The 15,044-nt window shown below is 43.3% G+C and overlaps 2 protein-coding genes across 4 annotated transcripts in view; one reads left to right on the top strand and one right to left on the bottom strand.

Moving 5' to 3' along the window:
• The window catches only part of aida (axin interactor, dorsalization associated), a 99,094-nt gene extending 95,841 nt beyond the window's left edge, over window positions 1–3,253 (bottom strand). For both annotated transcript variants that reach the window (XM_070885815.1, XM_070885816.1), the window contains exon 1: window positions 2,969–3,253. In XM_070885815.1, the coding sequence (XP_070741916.1) occupies window positions 2,969–3,075 (107 nt within the window). In that variant the 5' untranslated portion in view covers window positions 3,076–3,253. The remainder of the gene's footprint in view (window positions 1–2,968) is intronic.
• A 330-nt stretch (window positions 3,254–3,583) lies between these two features.
• The window catches only part of brox (BRO1 domain and CAAX motif containing), a 65,759-nt gene continuing 54,298 nt past the window's right edge, over window positions 3,584–15,044 (top strand). The window contains exon 1 of one of the 2 annotated variants that reach the window (XM_070885811.1): window positions 3,584–4,012. In XM_070885811.1, the coding sequence (XP_070741912.1) occupies window positions 3,912–4,012 (101 nt within the window). In that variant the 5' untranslated portion in view covers window positions 3,584–3,911. The remainder of the gene's footprint in view (window positions 4,013–15,044) is intronic. The other variant, XM_070885810.1, reaches the window with a different exon arrangement.

Below are 15,044 nucleotides of genomic sequence, written 5' to 3'. Positions count from 1 at the left end.
TTCACTAATCTTTTTCTCTTCACATATTTATCAAAGCTTTTGCCGTCAGTTTTTGTGTTCCAGGCAAGCTTCTTCTCGTACTCTATTTTCCCCCTCTTAATTAAACCCTTTGTCCTCCTCTGCTGAATTCTAAATTTCTCCAAGTCCTCAGGTTTGTTGCTTTTTCTGACCAATTTATATGCCTCTTCCTTGGATTTAACACTATTCTTAATTTCCCTTGTTAGCCACAGTTGAGCCACCTTCCCAGTTTTATTTTTACTCCAGACAAGGATGTACAATTGCTGAAGTTCATCCATGTGATCTTTAAATGTTTGCTACTGCCTATCCACCGTCAACCCTTTAAGTATCATTTGCCAGTCTATTCTAGCCAATTCACACCTCAAACCATCAAAGTTGCCTTTCCTTAAGTTCAGGACCCTAGTTTCTGAAGTAACTGTGTCACTCTCCATCTTAATAAAGAATTCTACCATGTTATGGTCACTCTTCCCTAAGGGGCCTCGCACAACAAGATTGCTAATTAGTCCTTTCTCATTACACATCACCCAGTCTAGGATGGCCAGCTCCCGAGTTGGTTCCTCGACATATTGGTTTAGAAAACCATCCCTAATACACTCCAGGAAATCCTCCTCCACCGCATTGCTCCCTGTTTAGTTAGCCCAATCAATATGTAGATTAAAGTCACCCATGATAACTGCTGCAACCTTTATTACATGCATCCCTAATTTCTTGTTCGATGCTCTCCCCAACCTTACTATTACTACTATTTGATGGTCTGTACACAACTCCCACTAGCGTTTTCTGCCCCTTGGTATTCCGTAGCTCCACCCATACCGAATCCACATCATCCAAGCTAATGTCCTTCCTTACTATTGCATTAATTTCCTCTTTAACCAGCAATGCCACCCCACCTCCTTTTCCTTTCTATCTATCCTTCCTAAATGTTGAATACCCCTAGATGTTGAGTTCCCAGCCTTGGTCACCCTGGAGCCGTGGTGCCAATTACATCATACCCGTTAACTGCTATCTGCGCAGTTAATTCGTCCACCTTATTCCGAATACTCCTCGCATTGAGGCACAGAGCCTTAAGGCTTGTCTTTCTAATACACTTTCCCCTTTTAGAATTTTGCTGTAATGTGGCCCTTTTTGCCTTAGGTTTCTCTGCCCTCCACTTTTACTTGTCTTCTTTCTATCTTTTGCTTCTGCCCCGATTCTACTTCCCTGTGTCTCCCTGCATAGGTTCCCATCCCCCTGCCATATTATTTAACCCCTCCCCAACAGCACTAGCAAACTTGCTGAGCCATTAGGAAGCCACAACTTTTTTCAAAAAAAACAGTCTGACGACTATTTAATGAAAAACAAATGAATTTAGAATTGCTTGTCTGGACACATGTTTAGATATTTTGAATTGGAACTCAATTCACAATCTTAAATGATAATCCAGCTTTGGTACCCACCCTCCCTTCCCCCTCTTCCAGGACTACCTCTATGCCTTATGGCTTTGTTGTTCAAGATGATATAGCACCACATTTTAAAGCTATAATGCACTGCGTCGCAATCGGGTAGGGTAGCAGTTTATGCCCACAGTTACCCATACAGCAAGTTCTAGTTGTGCAGTCAGGGAAAAAATGCATGATAGAGGCCTGACCTCACAGCACAGGAGGCCAATCGGCCCATCGAGCCCATGCCAGCTCTCTGCAAGAGCACTTAAGCTAGTCCCAGTCCCCTGCCCTTTCCCCGTACAAATTATTTCTCTCAGGTACTTATCCAATTCCCTTTTGAAAGCCATGATTGAATCTGCCTACACCACCCTTTCAGGCAGTGCAATCCAGCTCCTAACCACTCCCTGCATAAAAAGGTTTTTCCTCATGTTGCCTTTGGTTCTTTTGCCATTCACCTTAAATCTGTGTACTCCGGTTCTGCACCCTTCCGCCAATGGGAACAGTTTCTCTCTATCTACTCTGTCTGGAGCCCCTCATGATTTTGAACAACTCTATCAAATCTCTTTTCAATCTTCTCTGCTCTAAGGAGAACAACCCCAGCTTCTCTAATCTATCCACATAAGTGAAGTCCCTCATCCCTGGAACCATTCTTGTAAATCTTTTCTGCACCCTCTCTAAAACCTTCACATCCTTCCTAAAGTGTGGTGCCCAGAATTGGACACAATACTGCAGTTGTGGCCAAAACAGTGTTTTATAAAAGTTCATCATAACTTCCTTGCTTTTGTACTCTATGCTTCTATTTATGGAGCCCAAAATCCCAAATACTTTATTAACCGCTTTCTCAACCTCAAGAATGTGAAAGGTCAGAGGCCGAGTTACCCCAACTTAGTAGCTGGAACCAGAGGGCAGGAACTTGTGGTGCTAGAAGACCTATTGGAGGGGTACCAAAAGAAAAGGAAGCAATAACTTACAAAAACAGAAAGTGCATCCATTAATGGAGGTTGTATAAAGTGGACATTGCACAAACACAGAGACAAGTTATGTCCAAATCTCTAATCATCTTGATGCCATGGGATTAATATAACAGAGGTGAATGTGCATTTTCGAATGACCTGGCACAGGGCTCGTATAAAGTCACACCTAACTTCTAAAACATATTTATATGAAACCATGTAATATTTGTCCCATTTTGTCCAGGTGCAAAGATCAAACCTACAATCAGCTAATGCCTTTATTTTAAAAAAACATTAAAAAAGCAAACTTTTAATGAACAAAATATGCAACTATTTTCGTTCAAAACAGAGCAAGCATCAACATATCCTCCTGTCTCCACCCATAACAAAAGAGGGTGTGGATGCAGAATGATCTGAACATGGCTCTCCCAGTTTAAAATCCAAAGACCAATATTTTCAGTATTTTTGTTAAAAGTTCCTACTTAATCTCACATTGCAAGAAATGAATTACAAATAAAGTTTCGTCAATAATAGCTCAGACGGTTAATTGAACAGGATGTAATAATAACAACTCACATTTGGTATTCGTCGATAGCTTCCACTAACTGTCCCCAGGAATCGAAGTCTGTACCCTTTTTGAAACTTGCGTGCCATTTTTGTATGGTTTTATTAATATCAGTCATCTTTTATAAAGTATGTTTTTATATATGATCGTTGCAAATGGTATCAAGTTAACATTTGGCTCGGTTTACAAACTATTCCTCACGTAACATTCTGACTCAAGTCACAGCCTCCAACCAGTACCAAATCCAGCTCCTGACCAAGCCCATCTGGGCTCTGTGTGGAATCCAATACCACGAAGGAGGAGGCGGAGGAGGATGAGAAGAAGCAGCCCTGAACCTAACCTGACAGTCCCGCCCCTTTATCTCATTCTGATTGGATTCTTAGCCCGCTCGGCAGGTTAGCTGCAAAACTGATTGGCTGCACCGGTGATCAATCATTATGTCCCACCCACCAACTGTTGGCGTTCCGAACCATACATTTAAAGTTAGGTTGAGCCAGCGCGTGACGCGACGGTTGAAGTGAGGTAACCGTCAACAACTGAAGCAGTGCTCGGGAGATCGCGCGCGATCCCCGCACCCGCTTGGGATGGACGAGCAAACCAATGAGAATACTGCATTCTGAAATGACGTCTTCCGAAGATGAAAGAGGATGTGGGTCAAAGTATGCCAACGGCACATCGTGGTTGCGTTTTTTCTTTTTTAGAAAATGAAAGGAACGCACGATAGTGAATGAACGGAGAATGTATTTTAAAACAAAATAGCGAAAAAGTAATTTAAAAAAAAACTACCATGTACGGGACATTCGGCAATTCGTCAACCAATGGGATGCGACGTGGCGCGTGACGGCGCTGTTTATGACTTCCTCGTCTGTCAGCTGCACTGGGACGGTGCTGGTGGATGCTTCGCTTTAGCTGCTGTTGCTTTGTTGAAGGCGGCTTTCCTTTTATTAAACGATAATGACGCACTGGTTTCATCGAAACCCGCTAAAGGCGACGGCCCCGGTTTTTTTCAATCTCTACGGAGTTGCCACTAACAACGCCGCGGCGAAGATCTGCAAGTAAGGCTCACAAAAAACAAATCAAGCGCTGGCTCTTTGCGCTCAGCTAGGCCTTTTAAATCTACAATGTTTTTCCATTTCTCTCCCCAAAACAAAGCATGTCCTGCCCCTTGTGTTTTTGGCGTGCCTCACCCCCGCCTCCTCCCGAGGAAACCCGAGAGATGCAATTCAGTTACAAAGCACTCAGAAAAATATGCCCCTTGGAAAAAATAATCCAGACTGATTCCTTAATCAATTCCTTGTTTACTGACGAATTTGACACAAGCGAGGTGGGAATGTAAGTTGTGAGGAGGATGCAAAGACGCTTCAAGGGAATATAGGCAGTGCTATAGTGAGTGGGCAAGGAGATGACAAATGGAATGTAATGTGGAGAAATGTGAAGTTATCCACTTTGGTAGGAAACATAAAAAAGCAGAGTATTTTTTAAATGGTGAGAGATTGGGAAATGTTGGTGTTCAGATGGATCTCGGTGCCCGTTTACACGAATCACTGAAAGTTAACATGCAGATACAGCAAGCAATTAAGAAAGCAAATGGTATGTTGGCCTTTATTAGAAGAGGCTTTGAGTATAAGAACAAAGATGCCTTGCTGCAATTATATAGGGCCACACCTAGAGTATTGTGTACAGTTTTGGTCTCCTTACCAAAGGAAGGATATACTTACCATAGAAGGAGTGCAACGAAGGTTCACCAGACTGATTCGGGGGGGGGGGGGGGATTGTCCGATGAGAGATTGAGTCGACTAGATCTATATTCTCTACAGTTTAGAAGAATGAGAAGTGATCTCATTGAAACATACAAAATTCTTACAGGGCTTGTTGGGGTAGATGCATGAAGGATGTTTCCTCTGGCTGGGGAGTCGAGAACCAAGGGTTACAGTCTCAAAATGAGGAGTTGGCCATTCATAACTGAGATGAGAAATTTCTTCATTCAGTGGGTGGTGAATCTTTGGAATTCTTTGCCCCAGAGGGCTGTGGAGGCTCTGTCTTTCAGTATATTCAAGACAGCGATAGATAGATTTTTGTATATTATGGGTACAAGGGATATGGGGACAGTGCAGGGAAGTGGAGTTGAGGTCGAAGATCAGCCATGATCTTATTGAATTGCGGTGCAGGTTCAAGGAGATGAATGGCTTACTCCTCCTAATTCTTATTTCTCCAATATGGAATCCAATATTTATTAAATGATCGCACTTATTGCAGTGATTCAGATTTTTAAATGGACTGAATCTCGGTTGTAGCCATCTATCAAGTTATATTTGGCTTTGTTGATAATTTTGGGGTGGTCACAAATATACTAATTTCAGAAAAGTTCAATTTCTTTAAAATCACAATGTCTTTTTTATTTTCAAATGTAAAAGCAGACTGTTTGTTTATGTGCAAGTGTGGAGCATTATGTAGAAATAGGAAAAATACATTCTTGATTTTTTTTGCTGCATATTTATTATTTTTTTAACTGTTTCACCTCTTAATGCAAGAATTTTTAGGAAAAGGCATTTGGGACAAGAAGCCTTGCCCCTTTTGAAGGCAGTACTGGTGCTTGGGGCATGGTTTCACTTTAGATGGTCTTATTGTTTTGGGGGGTCCCACCAAGAATAGAAACATAGAAAATAGGTGCAGGAGCAGGCCATTCAGCCCTTCTAGCCTGCACCGCCATTCAATGAGTTCATGGCTGAACATGCAACTTCAGTACCCCATTCCTGCTTTCTCACCATACCCCTTGATCCCCTTAGTAGTAAGGACTACATCTAACTCCCTTTTGAATATATTTAGTGAATTGGCCTCAACAACTTTCTGCGGTAGAGAATTCCACAGGTTCACCACTCTCAAGGTGAAGAAGTTCCTCCTCATCTCGGTCCTAAATGGCTTACCCCTTATCCTTAAACTGTGACCCCTGGTTCTGGACTTCCCCAACATTGGGAACATTCTTCCTGCATCTAACCTGTCTAAACCCATCAGAATTTTAAACGTTTCTATGAGGTCCCCTTCTGAACTCCAGTGAATACAAGCCCAGTTGATCCAGTCTTTCTTGATAGGTCAGTCCCGCCATCCCGGGAATCAGTCTGGTGAACCTTCGCTGCACTCCCTCAATAGCAAGAATGTCCTTCCTCAGGTTAGGAGACCAAAACTGTACACAATACTCCAGGTGTGGCCTCACCAATGCCCTGTACAACTGTAGCAACACCTCCCTTCCCCTGTACTCAAATCCCCTCGCTATGAAGGCCAACATGCCATTTGCTTTCTTAACCGCCTGCTGTACCTGCATGCCAACCTTCAATGATTGATGTACCATGACACCTAGGTCTCGTTGCACCTCCCCTTTTCCTAATCTGTCACCATTCAGATAATAGTCTGTCTCTCTGTTTTTACCACCAAAGTGGATAACCTCACATTTATCCACATTATACTTCATCTGCCATGCATTTGCCCACTCACCTAACCTATCCAAGTCGCTCTGCAGCCTCATAGCATCCTCCTGGCAGCTCACACTGCTACCTAACTTAGTGTCATCCGCAAATTTGGAGATACTACATTTAATCCCCTCGTCTAAATCATTAATGTACAGTGTAAACAGTTGGGGCCCCAGCACAGAACCTTGCGGTACCCCACTAGTCACCACCTGCCATTCTGAAAAGTACCCATTTACTCCTACTCTTTGCTTCCTGTCTGACAACCAGTTCTCAATCCGTGTCAGCACACTACCCCCAATCCCATGTGCTTTAACTTTGCACATTAATCTCTTGTGTGGGACCTTGTCGAAAGCCTTCTGAAAGTCCAAATATACCACATTAACTGGTTCTCCCTTGTCCACTCTGCTGGAAACATCCTCGAAAAATTCCAGAAGATTTGTCAAGCATGATTTCCCTTTCACAAATCCATGCTGACTTGGACTTATCATGTCACCTCTTTCCAAATGCGCTGCTTTTGTGGAATCACTTTAGTGGGGCCCAATTTTGCACCACTGCTTGATTTGTTTCAATACAGTACAAGATGCAAATAGTCTCATCCAATCCCAAATGGAAATTAACTGTCTGATGCCCTGAATATGGACACAATAGTGTCGTGGTTATGTTACTGGACAAGAAATCCAGAGAGCATGAGTTCAAGTTGCACCATGGCAGTTTGAGAATTTGGATAAATTTTTTTAAAAATTGGAAGTAAAACAAAAAGTCAGCTGTCTAACTGGTTCACTAATGTGCTTTAGAAAACGAAACATGTCCTTACTCAGGCTGGCTTCCATGTGACTCCAGTCCCACATAAATGTAGTTGACTCTTAAATGTTCCCTGTTCTCCAGAGGATTGCGAGATGAGCAATTAATGCAAGCCTTGTGATGCCCACATCTTGAATGCAACAAAATCTCTGGATAATATTCTAGCTAAACTGTTGTATCCAATCACATTGTAAGCTTAGCTGCAGAATGTCTGCACAAAGAGGGTGAAACAGCATTAAGGAAAGAGTTTCTGGTGGGGAAAATCCCAGTAACAGGAGATTTTGATCAGCTGAACAGGACGCTTTTGAACTGAAGTTGCATGATCAGCCATGATCATATTGAATGGTGGTGCAGGCTCGAAGGGCTGAATGGCCTACTACTACACCTATTTTTTATGTTTCTATATATATGTTCATGGAATATGGTCAGTGCTGGCACGGCAACATTTATTGCCTGTCCCTAAGTGGCTTGAGATGGTGCTAGTTGGCTTTCTAGATCTGCTGCAGCCTTGTGGTGATGGTGTTAGGTAGTGAATTACAGGTTTCGACCCAGTGATGAAGGAATGGTGCTGTATGTCCAAGTCAAGATCATGTGCGACTTGGAGGTAAGAGTTCCCAAGACATTGCAGTACTTATCCTTCTCAGTGGTAAAGTTGTAGGGCTGGGAATGAGCTGTCACAGTAAGTTTTTGAGTTGATGAGGTGCATCCTGTAAACAGTGCATACTGCAACCAGAGTAGAGAGGTTGAGTATTGATTCCAGTGGTAGTGACACTGATGAAGAGGATTACTTCATTCTAGATGGTGTCCACCTTCTTAAATGGTGTAGTAGTTGCACCCATCCAGGTGAATGAGTATTACATCATCATCATCATCATAGGCAGTCCCTCGGAATCGAGGAAGACTTGATTCCCCTTTTAGAATGAGTCCTTAGGTGGCTGAACAGTCCAATATGAGAACCACAGTCCCTGTCACAGGTGGGACACACAGTCATTGTGGGTAAGGGAGGGTGGGACAGGTTTGCCACGTGTTCTTTCCGCTGCCTGCGCTTGTCTTCTGCATGCGCTCGGCGATGAGACTCGAGGCGCTCAGCGCCCTCCCAGATGCACTTCCTCCCGGGAACATAAAACTGACTGGAAAAGCTTCTATAGATATGTGAAGAGAAAAAGATTAGTGAAAACCAACGTAGGTCCCTTGCAGTCAGAATCAGGTGAATTTATAATGGGGAACAAAGAATTGGCAGACCATTTGAACAAATACTTGGGTTCTGTCTTCACTAAGGAAGACACAAATAATCTTCCGGAAATACTAGGGGCTCGAGGGTCTAGCGAAAAGGAAGAACTGAAGGAAATGCTTATTAGTCAGGAAATTATGTTAGGGAAATTGATGGGATTGAAGGCCGATAATTCCCCAGGGCCTGATAGGCTACATCCCAGAGTACTTAAGGAAGTGGCCCTAGAAATAGTGGATGCATTGGTGATCATTTTCCAACATTCTATTGACTCTCTGGATCAGTTCCTAGGGACTGAAGGGTAGCTAATGTAACACCACTTTAAAAAAAAAAAAGGCGGGAGAGAGAAAACAGGGAATTTCAGACTGGTTAGCCTGACATCGATGGTGGGGAATGTTGGAATCAATTATTAAAGTTGAAATAGCAGCGCATTTGGAAAGCAGTGACTGGATCGGTCCAAGTCAGCATGGATTTATGAAAGGGAAATCATGCTTGACAAATCTTCTAGAATTTTTTGAGGATGTAACTTTTAGAGTGGACAAGGGAGAAACAGTGGATGTGATGTATCTGGACTTTCAAAAGACTTTTGACAAGGTCTCACACAAGAGATTAGTGTGCAAAATTAAAGCACATGGTATTGGGGGTAACGTGGATAGAGAACTGGTTGGCAGACAGGGAGCAGAAAGTCGGAAAAAAATGGTCTTTTTCAGAATGGCAGGCAGTGACCAGTGGGGTGCCGCAGGGTTCAGTGCTGGGGCCCCAGCTATTTACAATATACATCAATGATTTTAGATGAAGGAATTGAATGTAATATCTCCAAGTTTGCAGATGACACTAAACTGGGTGGCGGTGTGAGCTGTGAGGAGGATGCTAAGAGGGTGCAGGATGACTTGGACAGGTTAGGTGAGTGAATAAATGATTGGAGATACAGCATAACGTGGATAAATATGAGGTTATCCACTTTGGTGGCAAAAACAGGAAGACAGAATATTATCTGAATGGTGATAGATTAAGAAAAGGGGAGGTGCAATGAGACCTGGGTGTCATGGTACATCAGTCATTGAAGGTTGACATGCAGGTACAGCAGGCGGTGAAGAAGGCAAATGGCATGTTAGCCTTTATAGCTAGAGGATTTGAGTATAGGAGCAGGGAGGTCTTACTGCAGTTGTACAGGGCCTTGGTGAGGCCACACCTGGAATGTTGTGTTCAGTTTTGGTCTCCTAATCTGAGAAAGGACATTCTTGCTATTGAGGGAGTACAGCGAAGGTTCACCAGACTGATCCCTGGGATGGCAGGACTGACACATGAGGAGAGACTGGATCAACTGGGCTTGTATCCACTAGAAGAATGAGAGGGGATCTCATCGAAACATATAAAATTCTGACGGGATTGGACAGGTTAGGGGCAGGAAGAATGTTCCCGTTGCTGGGGAGTTCCAGAACCAGGGGTCACAGTCTAAGAATAACGAGTATGCCATTTAGGACTGAGATGAGGAGAAACTTCTTCACTGAGAGTGGTTAACCTGTGGAATTCCCTACCGCAGAGAGTTGTTGAGGCCAGTTCGTTAGATATATTCAAAAGGGAGTTAGATATGGCCCTTGCGGCCAAAGGGATCAAGGGGTATGGAGAGAAAGCAGGAAAGGGATACTGAGGTTGAATGATCAGCCATGATATTATTGAATGGCGGTGCAGGCTCTAAGGGCCGAATGGCCTGCTCCTGCACCTAATTTCTATGTTTCTATGTTTTCCACTTGGGGTGTTCTTTGGCCAGGGACTCCCAGGTGTCGGTGGGGATTTGCACTTTATCAGGGAGGCTTTGAGGGTGTCCTTGTAATGTTTCCTCTGACACCTGAGTATTACATCACAGTGCTGCTGATAACTGCTCCACCACTTTCCCCAGTGTTGTCTCTGCCTACAGACAACTGCATCGAGAAGCCATGTTTGATAAAGGGCATTGTAGGGTGGAGCGCCTTTTGAGGCTGCATGGTTTGCAAGCTCCTTAAATCTACCTCTGGTTCCACCTTGCATCTGTTATGTATGCATTCTTGTATTGTTATATGATGTCTGCAACACTGAATGTACCTTCACCCTGTACACACCTTACCTGTACACCAGAGGTTGCTGCTGCTGGAGACCTAAGGGTCACCTGCACACTGCAGGTAACCCAGTATAGCTCTTGGTGTCCTCACTCGAGGAGCTGCAAATAAAGGACTACAGTCTTCACAGTTTGAGTACCATACCCCTGCCTCGTGGAGTCATTAACAAGGTGCCTACATACATAATAGCACCAATGGCCATTCTTTACACATGAACTTAGATAGATAGTATCAAGAGTATATTCAACTGTGAGACGCACCACAGCAATGTTAGATTATGTTCTCATCCCTAATAGATATTCCCTAGTAGAGATCACTGAATAATGACCAGAAATCTGTCTATCTCCACCTTAAATATATTCAAAGACCCAGCCTCCACAGCTCTCGGGTAGAGACTGCCAATGATTCACGACCCTCTGAGAGAAGAATTTCCTCCTCAACTCCGTTTTAAATGGGAGACCCCTTATTCTGAAACTATACCTTCTAGTTCTAGATTCCCCCACGAAGGGTAACAACCTCTCTGCATCTACCCTGTCAAGCTCCCTCAGAATCTTGCATGTTTCAATAAGATCACCTCTCATTCTTCTAAACTCCAATGAGTATAGACCTAACCTGCTCAACCTTTCTTCATAAGACAACCCCTTCATATCAGGAATCAACCTACTGAACCTCCTCTGAACTGACTCCATTAAATAAGGAGACCAAAACTGTACGCAGTACTTCAGTGTGGTCTCACCAATGCCCTGTACAATTGTAGCAAGTCTTCCCCTTTGCAATAAATGCCAACATTCCATTTACCTTCCTATTTACTTACTGTACCTGCATACTAACATTTTGTGTTTCATGTACAAGGACCCCCCAGAACCCTCTTCCACAGCATTTTGTAGTCTCTCCCCATTTAAATAATAATTTGCTTTTTTTAATTTTCCTACCAAAGTGGATAACCTCACATTTTCCCAAATTATACTCCATCTGCCAAATTTTTGCCCACTCACTTAACCTATCTATATCCCTTTGCAGATTCTTTGTGTCCTCTTCACAACTTGCTTTGTATCTTTGTATCATCAGCAAATTTGGTTACATTACACTCGGTCCCTTCATCCAAGTCATTAATATAGATTGGAAATAGTTGAGGCCCCAGCACTGATCCCTATGGCACCCCACTAGTTACAGTTTGTCAACTTCAAAATGACCCATTCATCCCGACTCTCTGTTTTCTGTTAATTAGAAAATCCTCTATCCATGCTAATATATTACCCCCAACCCCGTGAGCTCTTATCTTGTGCAGTAATCTTTTATGTGGCATCTTATCAAATGCCTTCTGGAAATCCAAATACACGACATCTACTGGTTCCCCTTTATCCACCCCGCTCGTTACATCCTCAAGGAACTCTAGCAAATTTGTCAAACACGATTTTCCTTTCATAAAACTATGCTGACTCTGCTTGACTGTATTATGATTTTCTAAATGTCCTGCTACTAATTCCTTAATTGAGAAAGAATCACCCTTAATCATCCCAAAATTAGCAGGAATACATTGGGGGTGTGATGTGGAGGAGATGTAGAGACTAATTGTGTGAAGGTAATGAATTAGTGTGCAGAGTTGTAATGACATAATCACAGAAGCATGCCCATGCTGACATTCACCTCATGAATGATCAGTATCCATTGTTCTAAACTGAGGAATCACCAACACATTTCTGAAACTGACCTGGTTACCAAATCCTAAGAGATGGGTCCTATAGGCTTTCCGTAGAGGGGACGGCATCCTGTGTATGTATGTATGTTGGTCTGTCTTCAGTGTATGACACATGTATAAACTGAACTTGAACAAATAAGTTGATGATTCTTTTCACTGTCAGTAGGTCTATTGTCCTTGGCTGAATTGGAATTATCCACTGGTTACATTATGTGTTGGACACGTGTACCTGTATAATTTTTAGCTTTCACTGTTGAGAGGTTTTAGTAACTGCTTCCAATGGCAGGTTGTACAAACGTTTAAAAAAGGAGGGAGAGAGAAAACGGGTAATTATAGACCGGTTAGCATGACATCAGTAGCGGGGAAAATGTTGGAATCAATTATTAAAGATGAAATAGCAGCGCATTTGGAAAGCAGTGACAGGATCGGTCCAAGTCAGCATGGATTTATGAAAGGGAAATCATGCTTGATAAATCTTCTGGAATTTTTTCAGGATGTAACTAGTAGAGTGGACAAGGGAGAACCAGTGGATGTGGTGTATTTGGACTTTGAAAAGGCTTTTGACAAGGTCCCACACAAGAGATTAGTGTGCAAAATTAGAGCACATGGTATTGGGGGTACTGTACTGACGTGGATAGAGAACTGGTTGGCAGACAGGAAACAGAGAGTCGGGATAAACGGGTCCTTTTCAGAATGGCAGCAGTGACTAGTGGGGTGCCGCAGGGCTCAGTGCTGGGACCCCAGCTATTTACAATATACATTAATGATTTAGATGAAGGAATTGAGTGTAATATCTCCAAGTTTGCAGATGACACTAAGCTGGGTGGCGGTGTGAGCTGTGAGGAGGACACTTGGAGGCTGCAGGGTGACTTGGACAGGTTAGGTGAGTGGGCAAATGCATGGCAGATGCAATATAATGTGGATAAATGTGAGGTTATCCACTTTGGGGGCAAAAACACGAAGGCAGAATATTATCTGAATGGCGGCAGATGAGGAAAAGGGGAGGTGCAACGAGACCTGGGTGTCATGGTTCATCAATCATTGAAAGTTGGCATGCAGTTACCGCAGGCGGTGAAGAAGGCAAATGGTATGTATGTTGGCCTTCATAGCTAGGGGATTTGAGTATAGGAGCAGGGAGGTCTTGCTGCAGTTGTACAGGTGAGGCCTCACCTGGAATATTGTGTTCAGTTTTGGTCTCCTAATCAGAGGAAGGACGTTCTTGCTATTCAGGAAGTGCAGCGAAGGTTCACCAGACTGATTCCTGGGATGGCAGGACTGACACATGAGAGACTGGATCAACTGGTCTTGTATCCACTGGAGTTTAGAAAAATGAGAGGGGATCTCATAGAAACTTACAAGATTCTGACGGGACTGGACAGGTTAGATGTGAGAAGAATGTTCCTGATGATGGGGACGTCCAGGACCAGGGGACACAGTCTTAGGATAAGGGATAGGCCATTTAGGACTGAGATGAGGAGAAACTTCTTCACTCAGAGTTGTTAACCTGTGGAATTCCCTACCGCAGAGAGTTGTTGATGCCAGTTCATTGGATATATTCAAGAGGGAGTTAGATATGCCCTTACGGCTAAACGGATCAAGGGGTATGGAGAGAAAGCAGAAAAGGGGTACTGAGGGAATGATCAGCCATGATCTTATTGAATGGTGATGCGGGTTCGAAGGACCGAATGGCCAACTCCTGCACCTATTTTCTATGTTTCTATGTACATTAACTATGGGAATTTAAAAAAATATATTGGGGCTGAAATTGAGGTCGGAGGCTTCCCGCAGGCAGATGCTTCCAATTTGAAACATTTCTGCACAAGTACCTGGTGGTCCGGGGAGAGCGTGAGATTCCGTTGGGGAGGCCTTCTCTTCCTGCGCTGCGAAGCGCGCTCCCATCCTCCAGGTTCGAATGCAGAAGGTGCAGTCACGTGTGACTGCTCAACCAATCAGGTAAAGTATTCTCAATTAATAGCAATGGGAACTCCGTATCTACGAATTCTCATTGCTATTAATTGAGGGGAAAAAACCCAAACACAGTAACACCAAATTAAAAATTAAAAACAAACCTCACATAATTAAACTTAATTGAAATTAAAGTTAATTAATATTTTAAAAATTCTGAGTTTTTAAAAAGTTTTTTTAATTATGGTTTAAAATACATTTAACATAGTGGGCAGGGTTTTTAAAAATAAAATGTGTTTTTAAAATTTAATTTAACTATTTTTGTACATTTTTAAACTCTTATGCCTGTAAAAGGAGGCTATGCGCCTGCTTTTATCAGGGGCAGGAATTTTGAGGACATTTGCTGGGCAAGATATGGGTAAATCCCGCAATCTTGCCCTTGCAAATGTCCTCGCTCCCGATATACGTTGGATCTGTCAAGAATAGGAGCAGGAGCAGGAGTAGGCCATACGGCCCCTCGAGCCTTCTCTGCCATTTAATACAATCATGGCTGATGCGATCATGGACTTGGGTCCACGAACCTGCCCGCTCCCCATAACCCTTTATCCCCTTATCGTATGGACCCAGGGAGGCTGGAATTTCCAGGCCATTCATTCCTGCGATGTGGGCATCGCTGGCAATTGCCCATCCCTAATTGCTGTGAAAAGGTGGTGATGAGCCACTTTTTTGAACCACTGCAGTCCGTGTGGTGAAGGTACTCCCACAGTGCTGTTTTGGGAGGGAGTTCCAGGATTTTGACCCAGTGACAATAAAGGAACGGCGATATATTTACAAGTCAAGATGGTGTGTGACTTGGAGGTGATGGTGTTCCCATGCACCTGCTGCCCCTGTTCT

This window comes from Pristiophorus japonicus, chromosome 7 (assembly GCF_044704955.1).
Source record: "Pristiophorus japonicus isolate sPriJap1 chromosome 7, sPriJap1.hap1, whole genome shotgun sequence".
NCBI lineage: Eukaryota > Metazoa > Chordata > Chondrichthyes > Pristiophoridae > Pristiophorus > Pristiophorus japonicus.
This window is presented reverse-complemented; position numbering and strand designations above follow the sequence as displayed.